This window comes from Cyprinodon variegatus, unplaced genomic scaffold (assembly GCF_000732505.1).
Source record: "Cyprinodon variegatus isolate N-32 unplaced genomic scaffold, C_variegatus-1.0 Scaffold1734, whole genome shotgun sequence".
NCBI lineage: Eukaryota > Metazoa > Chordata > Actinopteri > Cyprinodontiformes > Cyprinodontidae > Cyprinodon > Cyprinodon variegatus.
This window is the reverse complement of record NW_015152187.1, coordinates 1-22657: the sequence shown is the minus strand read 5'-3', so window position 1 is coordinate 22657 and position 22657 is coordinate 1. Positions and strand designations below refer to the sequence as shown.

The following is a 22657-nucleotide window of genomic DNA, read 5'->3' as shown; positions in this document are numbered from 1 at the left end:
ATTAATCCATTCAAGTAATTCCAGTGTTTTTGTATAGCGCCAATTTACACTTCAACTAAAGGCACTTTACCGACACAATTTGGTTAAAGGATTTCTATCTATGGAAACCCAGCTGATTGGATCCAGTCATGTTATTTAGTTTAATAATCATCCTCCATGCGTGCATTCTTTGTTGAACCACCTTTCACCATTTTGGTCAATATGTAAATTCTTATAAAACAGCCCAGATTAAATGGAGATTATCTGGATGTGAAATTTAAATTCTTGGATCCTCATTACAGTTCAGATCGTTTTTATAGTCTAACAGCTGATGTAAACTGGGCTGTAGTTTGTCCTGCTGGATCTCCACTTCAGTCTTGAATCCGGTTATCCTGCTGGATCGGAAATCAATTCTGTCCATTTTAAATCTACAATCCCAGGTTGCAGATTGGCTGGATGAACGAGTCTTGACAGGTTTATATTCTTCATTTTGAGAGAATTCTTTATAGACATGCCTCCATAAGAGCCTGCTTAATCTAATTAAAACTTCTCTACTGGCCTGTCTAGTAGGTTGCTTGATCTTAAGATTTTTGCTCATTACTTTCACAGAATATCATCATACCACTTTTTTAGGGGTATCAGAATAAAGCGATTGAATGAAGGGGTATGCAACCTTTTTTTAAGTTTATTTTCATTTATTTTTGTTAAACTATCATGAAAAATCCAAATTAAATACACTGTTGAAAATAAAAGGGATATGAGTACTTTTGCAGACATCTTTAGGTCTTCTATTCGGTATTGGGCAGCTGAAAAAAGCCTGAGTTTACTTTCTTTTTTTGCATGGAGAGCAAATATAATAGCAATAGCTTGTAGACGGAATTAAAATAACTATTATATGTAGTAAAAGAAAGAAAATACACTCATCTTTGTTCTATTGTTAATTTATTTAAAACATAATCCAATAATGCCATTTGTGCTTTGCTCAAAGCAACATCAAATAAAGACTGTAGTAGCTGGTGATTATCACAAAGAAACTTCAGATTTTCACCTCCTACTCCGCTTAAGGTACAATCTACAGCTTGGTTTAACTCCTACGTGAAAAATGTTCACATGCACAAAATAAAAAAAGAAGACTAGAGTTAAAAAAGGCATCTGCTCTTCATATACAGGGATGTTTGACATTGAAGAATTACAGTGAGGTGTTAATTTCAGTAGCATCAAGTCCCACAACACAAAAACCAAACTGAGCTTTTCACCTACTCAGATACAGATTCACACATTCACAAACTTTACTCTAATAAATAAATGTTCTTTCTCACTTTAACTTGTTCATTTTAAGGAAACATATCACTTATAGGTGAAGCAGGGTTCAATTTGAAGAGTAACCAAAGGAATTGTACAGTGCATCCTGGACAGGGGTTTGATCTCAGTCCAGGGGGTTTGGAACAGCCTGCAGGCTCAGAAACGGCGTTTTAAACATGATCACAGATTCACTGGCTGCGTCACATCTCAGTGACGTTATATACTGGTCCGTCCTTCAACATGCTGTCCATTTCTTTTAGATAGTCTACAGCTATTTGATTTTAATAGTTGTTCTCTGTTTATACAGCAGAACTGTTTAAAATAAGCAACAAATATTAATGTGTAGCTTCACATACACACAAAACAAAATTTAAAAAGACAATTACCGGCCAAAATGAAGCCTGCTTTCACAAAGATTCAGTCTTTATACACTTTAAACCAAGTACCACAAAACAATTTCCACTTTTTCACCCCTTTAGACAACTCCTTCCCGCTCCGCCTTTGAACATGCTAACACACATGATGGATATTTCACACTGATGTTCAATTTCAAATGAAAAAAAAATCTGAATTATTCAAGAACAAAAGCAAAAATACACACCTTTTCATCTTAAGAAAAATCTTGTTTTGTCATTTGCATGCAGCAGTTTAGCACAGCATAACTTCAAACTGAACTGTCGTATTTTCATCACCTTATTAATAGAAAGGAAATGCTCTGTATTTAACAGAAAATTTGATCTGGGTTTGTGGAAAGTTCAAATTTCTAAATATTTGTTCACTTAACAACCAAAAATAGTAACACGGACATTGTAATTGTTATTAACTTTGTTCCACACTCTTGTTCAACATTATTCTCTCCTTAAAAAAAAAATAAAAATCAGACAGATATTCTTTTCAACAAACTTTAAGTCTCAAATGCCCACCAGATGAGGAAATCTCCCCTTTGATAAATAAAAGAAAAATTGTGAATTGAAAAAACCCCTCTTCCAGGAGTTTCTGAGGTGACTGCATTTAAATGCACGTGGATGTGATGGCTGGTGTTGATTATTTCAAGAGCTGCGTGACCCTACATTCATTGAAAAGTTCTTGCAAAAAACTATTAGTGATTACAAGTCTCCATAAAAGTGTAGCTGAATGCACTTAAGAGAACAGTTGTTAAATGCACTTAACAAACCACCTCCAGTCAGTCCACTGCTGAATAAATTTGAAGAGACGCGTCCCCGTGAATCAGAAAATCACTAAAAAGGTGTTTTATGTAAGGAACTTATATACATAAATAAAACATATATATTAAGTGTTTATTTCTGGTCTATTTGATGGAAAATCTGTAATTAAAAACAATGATTTTTAAGTACATTCCATAAGTTGAGTTGTTCTATAACCTTTTTGAAAAATGACTATCATCTTTTTAGATGAGAGAAAGAGTGAAAAGAAAGGTTACGAGACGTTTGTGGTTCAGCTTCCAGTCAGTGATGATTTAGAAAGCCCTTTCAACATCTGAATTACTATTATTTATTTTCCAGGAAGATCTGGTACCTGCCTACTATGCCAAAGGCAATCTGAGCTAAAACCAACAGAGTATCTATGAAGTACTGTCCAGCCAAAGATTAGAGACAGTAGATCAAACAACAGAGATGAACTAAAGGTCAAGATTAAAGTAACCTGGCCTCGTCTCCAGGTAACATTGCATTGGTTAAGTACTGGTTGAAAAGTACAGTCTACTGTACAGGGACATCCTCTACAGTAGGTTGCCATCCCCGTGTAACATTTCATTAAGGATCTTAGCAAACATTTAATTTTCTTCTGAGAATGTTTAGGGTTTTCATTCATCTAAGCCATAAAAATTCTAACAGACAGAAATAAACACTGAAAATATGGCAGTGGGAAATGAATCTAAATGGGATTTCTAATTAAAACCCCTAAATTACTGAAAGTAAAAGAATTGACAAACATACTGTGATATATTGAGACGCCCTTTCTGTATTTCACTACAGCTTGCAGCAGATTGCTTTCAGAACTTGAACTGTACAGAACTCTTGACACATTTTTTTTTTGTTTGTGTTGAAATATCTGAATATTTACATGTAGCTGGGACGCCATCTCTCAGCCAAGAAAAATTCAACTGCTATTGAGCCTCAGATTGTGCGCATTTATAAGCACTACAGCTGAGTTACTGTCCTTTTGACCTATGTACAAGATTTAAAAAAACGAACAAAACAAAAACACTTTGCATGAAACTACATTATTTTCTGTACCTAAAGAGCACTAAAGTCATTTTAGCAGCTTTTACATACAAGCAGAAAGAATCCATATATGATTCTCCTGTTTGTTATTTCCTATGCATATTTTACTTGTTTACTTGAATGAAAGGCAGCTTCCTTTGTTCAGATTGCTTTTTTTCTTCTTTTGTTTACACTTCAAATATTTGACCACATCAAAATGTTTTGACTGCGTGGTCAACGTTGCTAAAGATTCCTAGAGGTACCTCTGCAGATATTTGTACATGCCTGTTATCGGCTGGCTGGAAAGAAAAACAGGAAGACTGGCTTCAAGTCTCTTTCAGCTGTCAGCGAATAGTTAGCGGCCGAAGCGTGAAGGCACTTCCTGGTAAAGCTTTCCACAGATAGCACCTGGGACTTTTTTGAAGTATCCAGTAGAAGCCCTTTATTACGTGAGGACGCTGGGGTTTTAGAAGTGCCCCAGTCACAGAAGGGTGAAGCTTAAGATGTACTGAAGGAGTTTGTTCCTGTTGGCCTGAGGTCGAAAGGTGCTGCTGAGCTCCACAACTGTTACTCTGTTCTCTCTTCTTTCCTTTAGGACCTAAAGAATCATCCAAACATAGAAGATGAAAGTTAAAACAAGATCGGCAGAAATCTTAGACTTTATATGAATGAACAGCGCTTATCAAACATGCATACCCCGAGCTCTTTGAATGTCTTTACTGTGTTCTTCACCAGATAATGAGTCGCACTTTCACCTGGAAAAAGGAAAACAAAACTGGGTCAAAAAAAAAATAAATAAAAAACATATTTTAATCCCTTTGGTTTAAAACATTTTAGGAATTCAAACTGCAATAAACTGCTTAGACCAAGAATGAAATTGATTTAAACTTTCAAACAAAGTGAACACATTCTTTTAACCTAAAGAGCATAAAACCCATAAAGACTTGCATTGAAATAAGTAAAATTGACTTGGGTTAATTTAAATGTAAAAAGAGATTTTAATGTAAAGTTAAAATCTCTTTAGAAATGTATACCACATTGCATTAAATGGGTAATAGGGCTACAGAGTCTCTCTGAGGACTTTTGTTAAAGGAGTTTAAGAAAACAGGAGCTATTGTTAATTAATTTCCATTATATAGCCGCCTTCCCATCCAGGTTTTTTTTTTTAACCGGGTTGACCCGCTAACAATGGGCTTTTGGCTTTTTTTCCCATTTGACCGAAAAGCTGGATATGACCCCCTGCTGGGAAACTGCGCGGTCACTTTCCCACATCACTGCGTGTCTGATGACTGCATCACGCTGGGTGAGCGTTGATGATGCGCAACAGAAATCAGAGAAGTAAATAATGGAGAGCAACATGGACGGGAGCCAGAGAGTAGTAAGTATTCTTTAATATTTCGCTCTTTTATCTGTCCAAATCCCCCTCACCAGTTCTGCGCCATGTTAACTGAATGTAAATAGTAGTTTCGGCTTGTTAGATCAGATGCGACTGGCGCGGTGTGTTGATGTCCGTACTTTGCACTCAATGGTGTCACATAATTTAGCAGGTAAACCCGGTTATGTTCCCACAGCATGCCAATCAGAGTTGAGGCGATTTTAAAGCGGGTTGCCAGCTGAGTCGTTTTAACCCGGTTAGACAAGCATCAGTGAGTTGTTCCCACTGCCACTAAAACCTGATTATTCCTGGGTTTAAACAACCTTTTCAGCCAGTGTGTTCCTAACATGTTTTTTTTTTTTTTTGTGGTTAAAGAAACAAAAACCCACAGAGGGTTGGCTTCCCTCCTTATAAACCCAGCCCTTTGATCTGCACTGTGGATATAAATGACTCAGCATCATGTCTCATCACACAAACAGGCTCAGAGAGAAGCAGCATAAATTCTCCTTCACTGACCTTTTTTATGTGAATCCTGAACTAAAGGCTACACTCACAAGACACCTATTTTTAGAGGACTTTAAATTTGTTAGATTAAAAGCTTAAAATGCCAAATCTGTGGTATAAGAGTCTCTTTACGCTCAGCTCAGCTATTTAGCCTGTATGGTCTTGCACTGCGACCTGGATTCAGATCAACTTCCTGTTTGGTCCAGACCAGACTTTGAAAGGACGATCTTTATAACTGCTCCCTGTTCAAAGATTCTCTAACAAAAATTAGATTAAATAAGTCTCTAGATCAGCTTTTTCGATCAGAATTATGTTGTCTCAGAATTACTTTTCAAAAACACTTGAATATTTATACAATTTCAGTTTCATTACCAATATCTATATATTACAATGTGCAATGCAATTAACTAAGGAGGTAACATTTATCATCTCCTGTTAAGTGGCAAATCTTCTTTTCAAAATGGAGATGGAGAGGCTAAGAGATGCATGCACTAACTGACAGATGGGCAAACAGATGTGTTGGTGGATGATTAAACCAATATCTATGATTGCAATGAAGACTATGGCCTTTTTTTTTTTTTTTAGTTTCCAGGAAGTGTAGTATGTGTGAAGTATTACCATAAGCAGCCACTTCTCTCTCTGTCCGCGTGAGCAGGTATCTGAAGAGCCTCAGAGTGTAGTCAGACTCAGGCACAGGTTGACTCAAACTGTGAACAAAAACTGCAGCCCCGCTGTAGGCCTCCAGCACTGGACTGAGCAGTCGCTGCAGGAAAATGAAGAACTCCTGGTGCTCAGCTGACAGGCTCACCTAATTTATAAAAGGAAAGCTCATGTAGATGATGCTCGACAGTCAGTTCAAAAGTTGTGAACAGAAACCTAAGCCACAACATCCAAGCGGACCTTTAAGTAGCGATCTCGCTGCTCCTCTCCAAAGTCGCTGTCTTCATCCTCTTCATCACTCCTCCAGGAGAGGGGCTCAGAAAACTTTTTAGGCCACGGTTCTTCTGTTGGACTGGAGCTCAGCTCCTCCTGGTCCTCCTGAAGCACAAGGAGAAATAAGAATCCCTGTACAGTAAACACCTTCGCTCCTCGGAGAGGTTTACCATTATTTTTCTCTGGAATTATCATTTCTGTCCAACAGATGAACAATCAAGTGTTTAAACTTACATCTGCCACATAGAGGACTCCATACTGGATCAGTCGGGTCACTGCATCGCTCAGAACTTGATAAATAGTCTGACAGGGCTGCAGGAAGGAGAAGAGAAAAGGTTTTTTTTTTATTATGAAACCCCAGTGTAAAAGAATTGTACACTTAATTTCAAAAATAAAGCTGACCAAATTGAAACAGATGTCATTTAAAGAACACAATGCAACATTTAGAGAAATGCTACCCATTGTTTGGACTTACAGGTGCCACAGCCACCTCATTGGTTAGGAACTGGGAGAGACCTGCAGCCTTGTGGATGAGTCGCTCCTGGCTCAGTAGAAGGCTGCTGCGATCTTTGGGTCGGTGAGCAGACTCCGTCATCAGCTCTCGCTGCAGTGACAGGATGCTGCAGGCTGCAAACCAAACAAGTTATTGAATAATCAAAAGATAAGGCTTCACGACACAAAAAAAACAATTGCTAATCATACCAATGATTGCATCAGCAATAAAGACGTGGAAAAGGCCGTTGCTGTAAAAGTTGAGCTCGAAAAGCGCAGGTACTGTTTGGCAGGGAGCGATGGTAAACTCTCCGTTGCGGTTGGCGCTGCTGGTCACGTTTACACATTTTTCCAGGAGGTGGAGGGCACGCATGACCACGTCCTCAGAGTTACCTGAAAAACCCAGGTCAAAGTCCCGGGACAGGATCTCTTCCTTCATGTTGAAGAAATCCTCAACAAGCTTGGACAAAACTACCCCCTAAAAAAAAAAAAAAAAAAAGAAAGGAATAAAAAAGAGATTGACAAACTGATTTATGAGGATTTTAAAAACAAACGATAAAACTGTGTACCAGCAGATGGCAGGCATGTGCCACTAATGTGTAGGAATGGTGCGAAACGTTTAAACCAATGAAGGGAGAATTTATCGTTTTCCGCAGTAAAGTATTCATACCTCTATAACTTTTTCACATTTTCCCATGGAACAACTATAAATCAAAATCAATTTTAAGGAGTGTAATCTGATAGACGAGCACAAAGTCGCTAAAAATCATGAGGGGAATTTTATGTTTTCTGCAAATAAAAAACTGTAAATTGTGGCCTACTTTTGTAGCTAGTACCCTTTATTATGACACATCTAGAGAAATACCTATCAGCCGAATGCCTTTATGAGTAGCCTAAGGACCAAACAGAGTCTGCCTGTTGATAATATTACCTCAGTATTAATGTATCTGGTCTGTGAAGGCCTAAAATAAAAAAAATAATAATTATAAAATAATATCACCTTGAACAATCGGGATAAGGCCAATAAGTCAGAGATAAATGTGAAATATAAAGTATAGCAGTTTAAAATATCTCTTTAATCTCTCCTAAATCTCACAAGACAGAGCTCAGATGTTCCCTCTACCAATGTGGCCTGCATGAATGCGAAGAACAGATGTGAAATCTAAAAATTTGGTAAAAGAAGATGGTTGAGTTTATGTTGGTGGTGATGTTTGAAGGGAAAAAACGCATGACAATACAGAGAGAAACCCTTTTACAGGCTGCTGAAGATTTTAGTGATCCAATTGGATGAATTAACCATATACCTCACCATGTGAGTGAATAGCTTTAACCTTGACAAAGGCATTGTTAAATGAAGGTAACAAATTGACACAGATATATTTTATCTTTTCTCCATATTAGGAGGAGATGTTCATATTGCTGCTAAATATGCAAATTATTAGATTGACCCAACGACGGCGTGCTGATCCACCTGCAGCCTCAGGGTGGTCGGGGGTCACACTTGCAGCAATGAAGCTGCATTTTAATGTGTAAAAAAAATAAATAAACTGATCATCAGCTGGTTTGGCTTGCCATACCAGCTGTTTGGAAATCATTCCAAACCTTGACACTCCACCCCTGAACTCAATGCTTTCTCTGTCTGTTAGCGGGGCGGGAGCGCATGTGTTCACCTGCCTGCAGGTTCTTATTCAGTTAGGGTGAGTCTGAGTCGATGAAAGTCTGAAGGGCGCGGAGCGGGCATGTTGTCTTAACACCACTTTTTCATGTAGGTGTGCACATAAGGAAGTAAATAAATTTTAAAACGCAGTTTCTCAAGCCGTTACACTCATTAAGCATATCTGCCTAATCTTAGGGGGATTTAGTTTACTTTCAGTGTAACCAGCTGCTGGCTGATATGCACTGGACAAATCACTGAGAGAGAGAGACATAGATGTGAGTCAACAGGCCAAATACACTTATAAATAATGAGCCTATCTGCCCTTTTTTCTCTGAATAGGGAATACAACTTTAAGTGTATCCCCTTGTTACACGGAACTGCTGCTAGTGAGATCCCTGGATAAAAGTTGGCAGCTATGGAAAAGTTCAAAAGGGATGAATACTGAAGAGAACATGATCCTTACCAGGAAAAAGGAATGAAGAAAAACTGATAGAAGCTCAAAGGAACACAACCAGAAAGAGAGATAAGGAAACAAAAATAAAAAGCCAGACTTACCTGCCTGTGTCGGTACAGAAGCAGGCAGGCCACAATGTGGGTCGACATGATCGCTGATGATTTGTTAGCCGCTGTGAGAGAAGACAACACATTGCTATGAACAATGACAGGGAAAAGATGAGCCATTTAATTTTCTTATATCATCAACAAAAGGCCTTTATACATTTTAAGGAGAAACAAATAATACTATAAAACGTCATGAAAAGGATTCTAAAAAGTTAAATTTTAGTGGCTTTGTTTAATTCAATGAAGTCTAATTATGATAATCCATTATTCAGCATTTTTAAAGCCCTACAGAGTCAATATCTACTGTGACAAGGGCTTTGTAAGACACATTGAAAAGGAAATTCTCCAGTGAGAAGTTAGAGGATTGATAACCCTCGGGTAGAAGCAGAATCACAGCTGGAGAAAACCTGCTTCAACTGGTTTGGTGGAGAGGTGTATCTGCAAAGCGTTAGTACAGATAACCTTGAATCTTTGCTCTGAATATCAGGATGTCAAACTGATCCAATTTTTTTACCGCAAACATATTAAAGAGATAAAAGCTCATGTGTTTTAGCAAGGTACGGGTTACTAGAGTTTATCTCCAGCATAGTGAACACAAAATCTGGCACTGCATTCTTCTGGTTTCTCTCCTCCCCTTCTCCCTATTGGCTAAAAACAACACACCATCCAGCTGACTGCTGTGCAATTGGATGAACAATAAATGACAAAAAAAAAAAAAAAAAAAGCTGGCGCCTAAGCATGCATCTGAATGAGAAGAGGAGAACCAGTCACTGCAATGTTACCCCAGGGCAAAGCACCCTGAGTGATGTGATCCTGATGGGCTGATGCTGTACTATGCAGTGCTGGATTTCAATTAGGATGAAAGGTCGTATTTCATGAGGGTTTCCTTTGTAGACAGGTGCAGCTTTAAAGAAGGATGAAAAGAAGACTTGTGTATTCACAGAAGAGTGAATAAAAACTAAACATGCGACCCAATAGCTTTTACAAATCAGATGGGACTATTTTTGAAGGTATAATAGATTCCTCCAAAGCCTGCAGCAAAAGAACTAATATTAGTTTATAAAGTTCTTACTGAAGAGGACATGCTTGGCCAGGTTGTTGATGACATGTCGTCTAAAGAGTTCATCAGGGACCTCTCTGTCCATCTCCTCCTCCTCCTGCTCTTCAAACTGACCATCAGGCCTGAAGAACAACAAAGTTTGGTGCATGTCAATAACTTAGGATCATTTATCGCTATAATTCAATTCATACACTAATTCAGGCTATATAGTCATTACAGATAAGACTGATATATTTTAAGAATTTAAAATCAAAAGCAGGATCCTGGATGGCTGGACATGAAATACACAACAACAGAGAAAAAACGTTTGTATTCAGTGAGGAGGCACCATATATCAGCAGTCACACTCTGCCAACCTGATCCTGAGTTTCACCTTTCTTTATTTCCTTTCTCTGGCCTGTCTCAACCTGTCCAGACCAGCCATATCACTCACAGAATGGCTGAGTGATCGGAATGGCATGTGAATGCTAACTTGTACTCGATGCAATTTCTTATAGTGGTATAAACTGAAACAAATCCAAAGACTGAGTATGAGACTTCAGACTCAAGGAACATTCTGTTCAGCCGTTTCTGTTCTACTAAAACTGGACTGTTCTGAACTGGAATAACCTCTCCCAGTGGAAAGTTGAGGGCTGATCTCACATGTCGAATGACAGAGACCGCTGTGAAGCAGCAGGAGGGAGAAATTAGCTTTGGATATAAAGGTTGTCGCGCACAAGACGAAGGGACATCTGGTTTCTGAATAAACAAGGGGCGGATTAAAAACACCACCGTCGCTCTGAAAGACTCTGTGCCAAATATGGAAAGTGCCTTACTGTGCAGAAATGATGTATGGCATCAAGGCATTTTCGAGAGACACTGGTGGGGGAATATGACGGCTCCTCTGGGTGTCCAAGTACTCCTAAACACACCAAGAAGCAGATAGGCATAAGTCTTTGTAATACACATTATACGCTATAATCTTGAATTTGATGATTAGAAAGAAAAAAAAAAAATCAGACATTGTATTTGAAGCAAGCTCCTTAACAAATTTGTTACAAAACCTTTAATTAAAAAAAGGCTACTAATCAAAGCGTTCATTATGCCACGCAGCTTTGGAAACAAAACAAATCTGTAGCATTGTAATTCCTCCACCACACAAAATACTCACAAAGATTTTTTTTCTTTATTAACCCTTTATTTTAAGCCTGAAGGGTTTGTTGCTCAAAACCAATCTTAGTCTCACTAAGCAAAGCCCACATTTCCAGTCGAAATTTCAGCTGAGTTTGTTTCTTACATCCCTTGCATTTGTGATGTAAGAAACAAAAGATTTTGTTCTATCGCTGCATGCATTTCAAACAATGTCTATAGAGGCACATCGCTACAAAAGCATCTACAAAAATTAATTTATGACTAATCGAAAACCCCTTATCGCTTGATCATTGTTAAAATAATAGTTAATTATATAAAGAACTAGTGTTATTCATTTTAAGGAAACTACAAGGAGGTTAAAAAAATTTGACATGTATTCTGTCATATATAGAAATTTGTCTATAGGACAAATTGTGATGGCACTGCTGGCAATAAGGTTGGTACAAATCTAAAAGTAATCACCTTTAGGGAGAAGGGCTGGTTGAAATCCACTCGAACACAACCATAGTTCTTCCTTAGCATCCTAAATACCCCACAGGCTATCCCCCACCAACTCTCATTCTTCTTGGGTTTCCCCTGAGGAACAGAAAGGATAACACAATTAAAATCTGGATTTGGCAATTATAGCGGTAGTTATATCTTAATAAAGTATCTGGATAAAACCTGTCGTTGTCAAAGCAAGAAGCACAGAGATCATCCAAGAGCTTACCAGCTGCTCACTATTGTAGTTGCCTTCAATAATTCGGTCATATGAGATGCCAACTGGCACGACCAGCACGTCTCCGATTGCCCCTGTGTACAGCGTGTCGACCACGATGGACAGCATGCCTGCACGTGCTGAAAAGGGCTTACCGCTGCGGGACCGGGTACCCTCCAGAAAGACCTCCAAAAACTGCTGTTGCCTTAATAACTCCTCTGTGTACTGCAGGAGGATTGAAACAAAGGGCACATGGGAGAGGAGTGAGCCAAAGGTGAATGAAACAAAGCATCCATATAAAGTATTGTTAAAAGCTTATGTTTATTTATTTAAAGTAGCAAATTAACCCCATGCTAATGTGGAAGCTGAGTGTAAAGAATAGATTTATGTGATATAGTTTAGTGTTTGAATATAAGAAAAATAAACACTAAACGGAACGATTTCACTCTTTGCAGCGACTCCGGCACGTTCAGGAAGCAGATAGACAGCATAAAAATATCCCTCTGGGTTTAGTATAGACACAGCTGTCTTCAAAGAAGGGAATTTGCTTCCTGAAATATAACGCATATAAGGTCATCAAGTTCGAATTGCAAAGAGAAAGAACATCCAGGCTCTAAGTTAGCCATTTTTTCTCCTCACTGCCTATATTTCACCCCTTCAAAGAAATTAAATGCTTACATTTCAACATGCCTTAAACCAAAAACTTATCTGCCTGATAACATTTCAAATGATGACCTGCTGAAACATTGCATAAAAAAATAGTCATGTAACAGAAAGAAAAAAAAACTGGAGCTCATCATTTTCTGCAGCTGCTTATGTGTCTTATAGATAACTCTTATCTAAGAGATAACATGTACCATTAGCTCGGCTGGCCTTTTTAAAAATAACCATTTGCCAGTTCAGCTACGATTAACTCAAACAATTGAGTAAATCAGCTCTATATCGGGATCTTACAATGTACCATCAAAGTACTTAGACCCCTTGAATGTATTGATTTTCTTCCCCTTGCAATGATGAAAAGATGATGAAAAGGATTTTATTTTAGACAATTTGAATAATAAATAAATCAATTAAAAAAAAAATACTTCAAACAAAAAACAACCACATACACACAAAAAGAGATTGGTTAACATTTAATTAATTCAATTAATTTGAATATAAATTAAAAATAATTTGAACATAATTAGAAACAACATTTTCCACTAAATAAACTAGTCAGTGTATATAGTCAGAGAACTGATATTGATTAATGTAAATTATAAATAGTAAATATCAATTCCAGTGTATTTCATTTGTAAACAAACAAAAAGCAGAACTTAATTGCAAAGTTCAGGCAATGGACTTATTTTAGCTAATTATTTGTAAAATAGCTTTAGTTGTTTCCGGTTAAAGAGGGAGAATAAAAAAAATCCCAAGTTTTTAAGTCTTGTCACAGTTCTCTTCAATAAATATAGGCCTGGACTTTGACTAGGTGACTTTGCTACATGAATGTTTGAATCTAAGTCTTATATTCCGGGATTTTCTTGGAGTTAGTTCAATTCATATTCTCATCCGCTTTCAACAGACCGTATATCCCTGTAGACAAGAATCCCCAAAGCATGATGCACCTACCACTGTGGGTTACCACGGGGATGATGATGCAGGTATGTAATGCAGTGACCAGAGAACCTTCGTCCATATTTGGCTTGGCAGCAAACTACTTCTTTTTCACTTCCTCTTCTCAATAAAGATAACATTTTTGGAATTACCACTAATATTCATCCTGCATCTCTGATGCTTGTTTCTGTTCTCAGATTGAGGCTTTATCTACTCTTTACTGCATTGAAAACATTGCAGAATTTTTTATTAACAATTAAGCAATAATTTGTGTCTGGATGATGCATAAATTCCTGCTCAGATTAGGGCCGGGCAGTCAATCTATATCAGCATATATTAGGTGTGTATAGGACAGACATCTGATCAATAACAAATAAAATATGTCGGATAAAGTGTTTCAAAAAAATTTCAATGAACTTCGATCCAGAACCACATGGTATCCTCAGGGATAGAGGGATTAGCCTCTCACAGGCAATCTAAGCCAGGCTGGTAGTAGGGCCAACCTATTTTAAAGGTTAAAGGTCATGTTGAAATAGGGTAAGGGTTGCAATCTAAACTCAGGCCTTTTTCCTCAGGTCCTTACTCCAAATAAGTAAACAAATAAAAAAATCTATAATTATTGACATGACAGGCTTATGTCCTTTTTCAGCCATATTACACAGCTCTAACTTAAATATAGCAATGCTTTTAGACACTGAAGTTTGTAGTTGGAATGTGAATAAAATGCAAAAAAAATGTTTACTCAACTTTGAGCCACACTTGTTTAAAGCTACTTAAAGCACTAAAAAAGTTTTTTTTTCCACATTGCTGTCCTTTACTATAGTACTCAAACTGGTTTTCTGAGCAGCAGAAACCTGCTAATCAGTACTATCTGACTGAACAAAAATTCTTCCCCTTCAGGCTCTGGTTTAACTGGTCTCTCTTATTTCTTAGAAAGCTTATTGATCCTGAAGGCACAAATCCAGACACTAAAAAGCTGAAACCTTTAAATGTTTCAAACAGGCTGACCTAAAGAAGCTTTGAAGCTTCTAAACATACAATAGATAAAAAAATGCTAGATAACAAAATGTCAGAAGATGCAAAACTCCTCCCTTGATTGGTCAAAAACCAGGATCAAGTTTACTAAAATAAAGATCAGAGACATTTTCAGATGTCAGAGGTGTTGCTCATACTGCAAACGTAAAACAATATATATTTTTTTTATAAGATTTAAATATGAATAAACTAAAAGTGCAGGTTGTGTGTTGAGATAATATCAAATGTTTAATCTCTCATTAATGCATACTAAAAAGTGCTCCATACACAGAAGCATAAACAACAGCTTTCATGTGTGAAAAGAAAAAGGACTTACGGCATGGAGGAGCGACCTGTACAAAATGTCTTTCTTTCCATCCCTCGTCTCCTCCATTCTCCGCCGTATGAAAAATCCACCAAGTTTACGGATCACAGTGCTGGAAACAAAGGGACATTTTGCTAATTACTCCAACTTAATCTTTTTACTCACCAAGAGTCTTTCTATTAGATCAACCTGTGTGTGAGGCTCTGCAGCCATTCACCTGAGGATTGGGATGCTGAGGTTGTTTCCCGCTGCGATGTGGGGGGCTTTGATGTTATGACAGAACAGAATCAGTGTGATGAGTAGGTAATCAATGTGGGATTTGTGCACCGGCAGAAAGACCATGGGTAGTTTTTTCTGCAAAGAAAAGAACAGATTCTCTGTAGACAAAACAATATGAAGAGGTTTTAATCTGTTTGCATTGAATCTTGAGCAGTTACCACAAATAAAGAATGAAAAAAGAAGTTGAAGGAAAATTACACAGATAAGACGCAATTGAAGCAGTCGCATTAGTGAGACACTGGTTGCTATATAAGTCTGGACGCAAAATGCACACTTCTGCAGAGATTTCTGAGTTCACCGTGTGGGTGGATAATAGACACGCAGATTAAACGAGATGTAGAAACAAAGGGACAAATGAAAGCATATTCAAACATGGATTAGTCCAAGTTCACTCATAGATATGGATGAATAGACAGGGTTAGAAAGCTGGAAGAACTGATGAATGAAAAACCAGGTGAAAGATGAAAGGAGATAATTTATCGTCTCTCTAAGGACACTTGTTTTTCTTGAACATTATGTGCCCGTTCTGAGATGGCTGTCTCAATGGATTTATAATGATAATAAAAGCTTCATAAGGAAGAGTAAATCTACACATCAGCAACTAAGTCAATGAAGCAATTCTTGTCTTTTTGTTAAGTCATAAACCATAATGATTTTAATGACATGTCTGTGGTGTTAATGCTAACCTCTGAGGCAGCTTTCTTGACCATTTCAAGCTGTCCTTTGTGGATCTGGATGCTCCAAAAGAAACCATTAAACAACCTCAGAAGAACCCACCCTGTCAGCCTGAAAGAAGAAAAACAAAAAATAGTTTTATATCCATGGTGAAACCAATCTACTAAATGAAGATATTGAATCCTTGGATAGTGAGGATTTCTTTTTTCTTTTTCTTTTAAACTGAATGATCCAGGAACCTAATAAATGCTGGGGAAACATTGGCCACCATCTCTTGGAGGAAGGCTCTGGCTTTCTGCTTCACTTTACTGACAGCCTTATGCTCATGGCCAGGCTGTCCTACCACAGCATCCGCCTCAGTTGCAACCTTCAAAATAGCAGCTTCCACCCTGCAGATAACAATAACAAATATATATATTAAAAAAACATGCTAAAAGCAGTTATTATTACTCTCCTTTCTCTATACATAACAGTTAACTGTTACACAACTAGATGGCTCATTTGACTTTCCCTATGCAGCGTTCACAAAAACAAAGGTTACATCCCAGTAAAGGGTTACATTGACTCCTACCTGCTGCTGTTGAGCACATTGTCGACCACGTTCCTGGTAAACATGTCCTTGTTGACGTCTCTCTCCGTAACAAACAGCACATAACTGAGCCTACGTGCCAACCAGCCCCGCTGCCTACAACATCAGACCAAAAAACAAGAAAAAAAAACACTTTTTATCCTCATCATGTTGAAAATACATACAGAAATATCAGAGTGTTTACATTAGCTGAAGCAATCAATAACTAGAATTCAGTGATGTCAGAAAATGCAATAGCTTTACTGATATCCTCTTATTTTCAGGTTACTGTGTGTGCCACCACCATATACAGTCAAAACTAACACTACCAACATTTTTATTTAAGACTGACTGAAGTCTATCTTCATCTGATAAATCTAACAGCACACCCATACCTACTGACATTAAATAACAGCTATTATTTACTTGAATAGAATGTACATTTTTTTGCTATTCTGAAAAAAGGAAAGCTATTTTTTTTTCCCACAACTGTTTGTCATTCAAATGTATATATTTAAAGTAAAAGAGAAACTGTCCTAGCTGCAGTTGCTCTGTCAATGTTGGAGACAGAACCCTCAAAATGTGAGCCATTTAAAGCATAGCATAAACTTTAGGATGCAGGGAGACTTTTTGACTCTGTTGATTAACCTGAACCAGTACGGTTATTTCTGTATGAGCCAAACAATGAATAAGTCATACAAAATGCTACACTTGCTATTGTTAGCCTAGGATTTTAGCATTTCATCAAATTTCAATGTAGAAGCAGAGGTTTATTGAAGAATGCAGCTTGCGTTTCTCAAATTAAATGTACCTTTAGAATTAAAATGATAAACCTGCATCCTAAGTGAAGAGTTATCAGAGCAATATGGTTGTTTTTTTTAACAAAGCTAACTCTGAGTTGAAGCAGCTTATGTATAGAGTATGCTACAAGGGAGCTTCTAATGTTGCATAAGTGTAAATATAAATCAAGATAATAAAAGATGCATAGACCTGTGTTAGGTTTTCGTTTGTTTGCAGTTTACAGATCGATAAAAAAATATCTTATAGATGTAAAATAGTAAAGTTTTATTTTACTGTATTTACACTAACCATTTTCCTGTTTAAGATTATGTTCGTCTCAATTTTCAACGTGGATGCATGTACAGTGTCAACTGACAAACACTTTAAATTATTAATCAAACCGCCTTTCCGTTGCGTCACAGATCAGGCCGTTCGACTTAAAGCTATTCATTATATACATTGCTTAGAAGCAAAGTGTTTGCCTGACTTTATAATTCAAAGGAGAAACAAGGCCTAAAGACATCAAAAGTCCCCAGTTTCATTTCTTATATCGCAGTTAGTTTGTTCTTCTTTCTGCAGTTTAGGGCTGTTATAAATAGAGGTTTGTGTAGATGTGACTTTGCATACTAATAAAGGGGAAGATCCTCTTCTGTTTACCTAGTGTGGGTCTCATTGATGTAGATGACGTTACGTAGGCCCAGAGATGGGATGCTGGGGTTGAACAACTGTTCCTACAGGAGGAAAAACATGGATATGATTTGAATTATTATAACTTTAATTGGTTATATTGGTCTCATATCCTAAAGTCAGACTGAAAATAAACATGCTAAAATTTCTGTGGCCTTTATGTTATGTAACACAACCAAAAACATACAAGTATCTTGTTTTTTAATTTAGAGTAGACACTTACTGTGAAGGGGGAAAAAAAACATAATACCTGTTAATCTACATTTTTTACCATTGAGGCAGGCTCTACCATTCCAATGTAGCTGTGATTAAATTTTTAATTGACCTGCTTCAATCACAACCTCTGCACCATCCTTTAAGTTTTCGTTTTTTCTTCTCATGTGTGATTTTTCCTCAATAAGTTTGCAGCAAACCTCAAACATCTTAGCAATTTTCTTGCCACTCTTTCATAAAATAAATGCAAACCTGTAAGATTTTGCTCCCTATTAAATCTTTTATTGGTGTAATTTTAAGGTATCTTTTGCTTTAGAAATAATAAAAACAGCTGATTGAATAAAAATAGCTCCCAAAAAACTGATCCCTTTATGACACAGGAAGAAATAAAAGAATTGCTTCGAATTAAAATTTCAGTTTTTATATTATAGAACAAAATGGCCACCTGATTTTATATTTAATAAAAACAGGATGTGGGTACTTTTACCACATACTGGCTGCCCCTTAGGTTCTGTTAAGTCTTCCGCATGTCTGACTTACAGATGCAGCAGGAAACACACATTTCTTTGCAAATATCCAACATAACACATTGAAGAAACATGAAAAAAAGTCAAGTTAAGTGAGTAACTACTGTTGGTACTAATCCGTCACTTAAGAATTTCTTTTTTACCTCTAGGAAAGACCAAAGAATTTTTTACAATACTAAAATATGTTTCATTTTTAAAGCAACTGGCCACTTTCTGTCTTAAATGTGATTAATTTGAGGTAATGAAGGAAAAGGCAGCTGTCGAGGATCTTTACCCAGCTCTGAGGAGTACAGGAGTGACAGCACCGGCCGACAAATGGCCTCTTTCTGTTCAGCAGGCCCTCCTTCCACGTCCTGGCAACAGAGCGCAGAACTGATGGACTGGTGCTGCGGTCCTTGAAAAACAGCCACACAGAAATCTTTGTAAGGATGAACGCAGAACACATAAAAAGACTCTTTGAAGGATCACATTACAAAAGTTTGGTCTGACAAATCTGTGATTCTATTCAAAGGTATGATAAGAGCTTACGACATCTTCATTGGGATGTTTCCAGCGGTTGCACCACTGCTCTCCGTTGCCGACCTGCAGCAACAAGCCGTCAGAGAGCTCCATCCTCGCCGCTGCCCCTCTCACTCCTTATGGATCACGCACGCAGCAGATGCTGGCAGGCTGGGGAGATTCCATAAACATTTTATAACTCTAATCAAATGATATTTCAGCCACTTTAGATCAGTCTTTACTAAATAAATTCTTCTTCGATCCAATAACGATACGATTGCTCATAATTCTGATTTTTTTTCTACATTGCCTTTTAAAATATATTTTTACCGCTTTAAATTTTTCAAACTTTGTTAAATTACAACTATAGATTTTTGATAATGTTTGCAGGAATTTTACTAAAAGATTCATAAAAATAAAAAAAAATAATAATAATAAGACAGGAATGGGATCAGCTTCCAGGTAGACAAAAACAATCCCAACCATACAGTCAGAGCGACAACACCAAGATTTTAATTTGGCCACATTTAAATGTATTTTTTGTTAATCAGTGGAAAGACTACATAGATAGCATGCAATAAAGGGTTTGGTTTAGAGCTGCAACAATTAATTGGATTAATTGTGACTAATCCATTATTGAAATAATCATCAACTAATTTAGTATAAAACTGTAAAAACAAATGTGTAAACATTTGTATTTAAGATAAAAATGTTTTTTGTCTTTCAATGTGCTCTAAGCAGAACTCCTCAAGTTCAAAATCTTAATTTTCACTTGATTTCATTTTACAAAATGTCTTCTTTTACCAACCTTTTATTATCCAATTATTAATCGGAAATAAAAATGTATCGACACATGAATCAATTTGCAAAATAATCGCTAGTTATAGCCCTATTGTGGTTATAAATAAAGTTTAAAGGACACAGTTCAACTAATTATAGCGTGAGGAACTGTAGGTACAATTATAAGAGTGGCGGCATAGTGGTTAGCGAGCAGGGTGGTCGTGTGTGTACTGGACAGGCCACAAGAGTGCAGGTTGGAAACTCAGATTCTCCCTCTGGGCCCATCGACAAGAACCTTAAAAGATTGTATGGCTGAAACGATTCATTGCATTAATTGTGATTAATCGAGTCATTTAGCAATTGAATGAAACCGTTATCTAGAATAATGGCACACAGACACTAAAACAAACCATTTGCTGAAAAAAAAAAGATCTACTTACAGCAGTATTTAAGACAAACCTCCAAATATAAGATATATAGCGATTAAATTGTTTCTCTGCTCATATATTTATACAACTAAATGCATCAAAAAATATGTCTGTCACATATTTTACCATTTGCAATTCATTATAAGTTCAAGAAAGTTTTTTCCTTTTCCTTATTCTAAATATTAGTTTATTCAAAAAACGTGAATCTACTCAAAGTATCTCGATTAATTGAAAAACTAATCGATAGATTAATCAATTGCTAAAACAATTTATAGATGCATCCTAAATAGGTTTTCCTAGGCAACTATTAGCTTTTTTATTTTATATATAAAGAAAACTATCTAAACTGAAATGTAACAGCATTTACACACCCAATATATCCATTGGTATATGATGCAATAATTACAAACAGCTTCATAATTATAGTTTGGATTCTAACCAAAAGAAATACGTCACCAGGATTCTAAAGAGAGCAGTAGGTAGCATAAAGATTAACAGGAAATAGGTGACTTTATGAATGAATGCTGAGGTACAAAACATTATACAGTAGAGGGAGTGTGGTCAGAGGGTTGATGCAGACCCATCTTTCTGTGAATTATGTCTGAGAGAGGAGGTGGGATAATGCAGACCTCACTGCTAAACTGTGCCTCTTTCACATTGTCATGCAATGGATCAACAGCATTCTGAGTCCTTTTAAGGCTCCTAGTGACTGATGCATATGCAGATAAAGGAAACAGGATTTCTAACAGGGCTAGTGACCGAGAGTAGTCCCATTGATGGGGTGAGTTTACTGGCAAACCAGAGAATTGCTGAAAAATCCGGATTAGGTAACAAGTAAAAGCTGCCCTGAAGAATCAAGAGTTTACAGGAGACAGCAGACATTTGCACAAGAGGAAACAGCAAAACGCTCAATGTAGATCAGCATGCAGGATTTGGAAGGACAAATGATATGAACTGCTTCCTGCTTCACCCAAAACAGTAATTATGAGGAAAAATCTATAAACTGCGACACGCCTAACTGAAATAACTGATATGTGATGTCAGCAACTGAGTGCATGCAGACAGGGACACACAATGTAAATAACAGTCTCTGCTCACGACCTGGTTAATCCGTCTCACACTGTCTGCAATAAGCAGGTCAAACAGTAGAGGTCTTTGTGACAGATGGGCAGTGCGGATGATTACTGGAGCAGACAACAATGCAGAAGGATTTATTTTTATGTATGTTGAATCTAGCCTTCGCCCCCTTTAGATAGAAAACTCAAGTAGGAACAGAGTTATTAATACATCAGTCCAGTTCCTGCTGTCTCTCTGTGAGGCATCCTGCTGCTAAGCTTCTTCAGGAAAATATTAAAGCTTTATCTCGTTTAGCTGGAGGTAAATGGAGCAGAGAAAATAGAAGAATTGGATTAAGTCATGTCTGAAAAAGAAATAAAATGGGAATTTGTTTTGTCTATAATGATAATGGCACTGTAAAGTCTAAAAACGGTACATTACAGCGGTGTAGTTAGAGCCGTTGGTACAGTGCTGGTAGTGTCCGGGTGACACGAGCCGCTCCACTATCTCTGCACTGTAGCCGCTAGCATCAAGGTTAGCTACAACAAAACATGCTAGCGACAGCAAAAATAACGTCTTACCTTGATTATTGTCTTATGGTGAGTCATGTTTCAAAAAGTAAGCTCGTAGAACAACGCAAACCGGCATATTGCTAAGTGTTTAACAGCTTTAGCATTTGTCCCACGAGCTCTAGAAGAGGACAGCGCAGCAGTCCTCTGACGGGCAGAGATGTATGACAAGAGACAGGCGCACTCCATAGGCTGGCTGTCCTACGTTTCCGCTGGTAACCAGTAGAGGTCAGCACTGTGCCAGAAACAAGATTTTTCCCAGAGAAAGAGAGAGAGAGAGAGAGAGAGAGAGAGAGAGAGAGAGAGAGAGAGAGAGAGTAAGGAAGAGGATTAGGGCCATTGAAAAAATTAAAAAGGTAACTGATTTTGAAATGTTATCTCAGTATAATATGAGAAAAAAGTCAGAATTGTGAATTTAATCTCAGAATTCAGACTTTTTTCTAAGAATTAGGACTTTGATCTCAGAATTCTTACTTTAATCTCATAATTCTGACTTTTTTTTTCAGAATACTAAATTTTAATATCAGAATTCTGACTTCAATCTCAGAACTCTGACTTTAATCTCAGAATTCTGACTTTTTTCTCAGAATTCTTACTTTTTTCTCGGAATTCTGACTTTAATCTCATAATTCTGACCTTTTTTTTTTTTTTTTCCAGAATTCTGGCTTTAATATAGGAATTCTGACTTCAATGTCCAATTTTGTCATTTTTCACCAATGTGTTACTGGCCCTCTCACACAACTCACATC

The 22657-nt window shown here is 37.2% G+C and overlaps 1 protein-coding gene across 1 annotated transcript; it reads right to left on the bottom strand.

The window, feature by feature from the left end:
• Window positions 1-891: 891 nt before the first annotated feature.
• LOC107104423 (glycerol-3-phosphate acyltransferase 1, mitochondrial-like) lies at window positions 892-22086 on the bottom strand. Its single transcript, XM_015404421.1, has 21 exons — window positions 21921-22086; window positions 19106-19246; window positions 18852-18971; window positions 17808-17881; window positions 16374-16487; window positions 16042-16191; window positions 15814-15913; window positions 15066-15202; window positions 14861-14960; window positions 11926-12138; window positions 11679-11792; window positions 10901-10986; window positions 10098-10207; window positions 9020-9090; window positions 7018-7285; window positions 6791-6942; window positions 6550-6627; window positions 6283-6420; window positions 6001-6190; window positions 4200-4258; window positions 892-4101 (listed from the first exon to the last, which is right to left on the bottom strand). Exons 2-21 carry the CDS (start codon window positions 19187-19189, stop codon window positions 3985-3987), a joined length of 2475 nt encoding a protein of 824 aa, XP_015259907.1. The 5' UTR covers window positions 19190-19246; window positions 21921-22086; the 3' UTR covers window positions 892-3984.
• Window positions 22087-22657: the final 571 nt, after the last annotated feature.

What these genes read in the sequence shown, in the direction of transcription:
- LOC107104423 (XM_015404421.1), bottom strand. Translation starts at nt 19,189, where the DNA reads ATGGAGCTCTCTGACGGCTTGTTGCTGCAGGTCGGCAACGGAGAGCAG. An exon ending in CCTGTACTCCTCAGAGCTGG is followed by an intron (nt 17,882 to 18,851) that starts GTAAAGATCCTC and finishes TTCCTCCTGTAG; the next exon opens with GAACAGTTGTTCAACCCCAG. An exon ending in ACTACAATAGTGAGCAGCTG is followed by an intron (nt 11,793 to 11,925) that starts GTAAGCTCTTGG and finishes TCTGTTCCTCAG; the next exon opens with GGGAAACCCAAGAAGAATGA.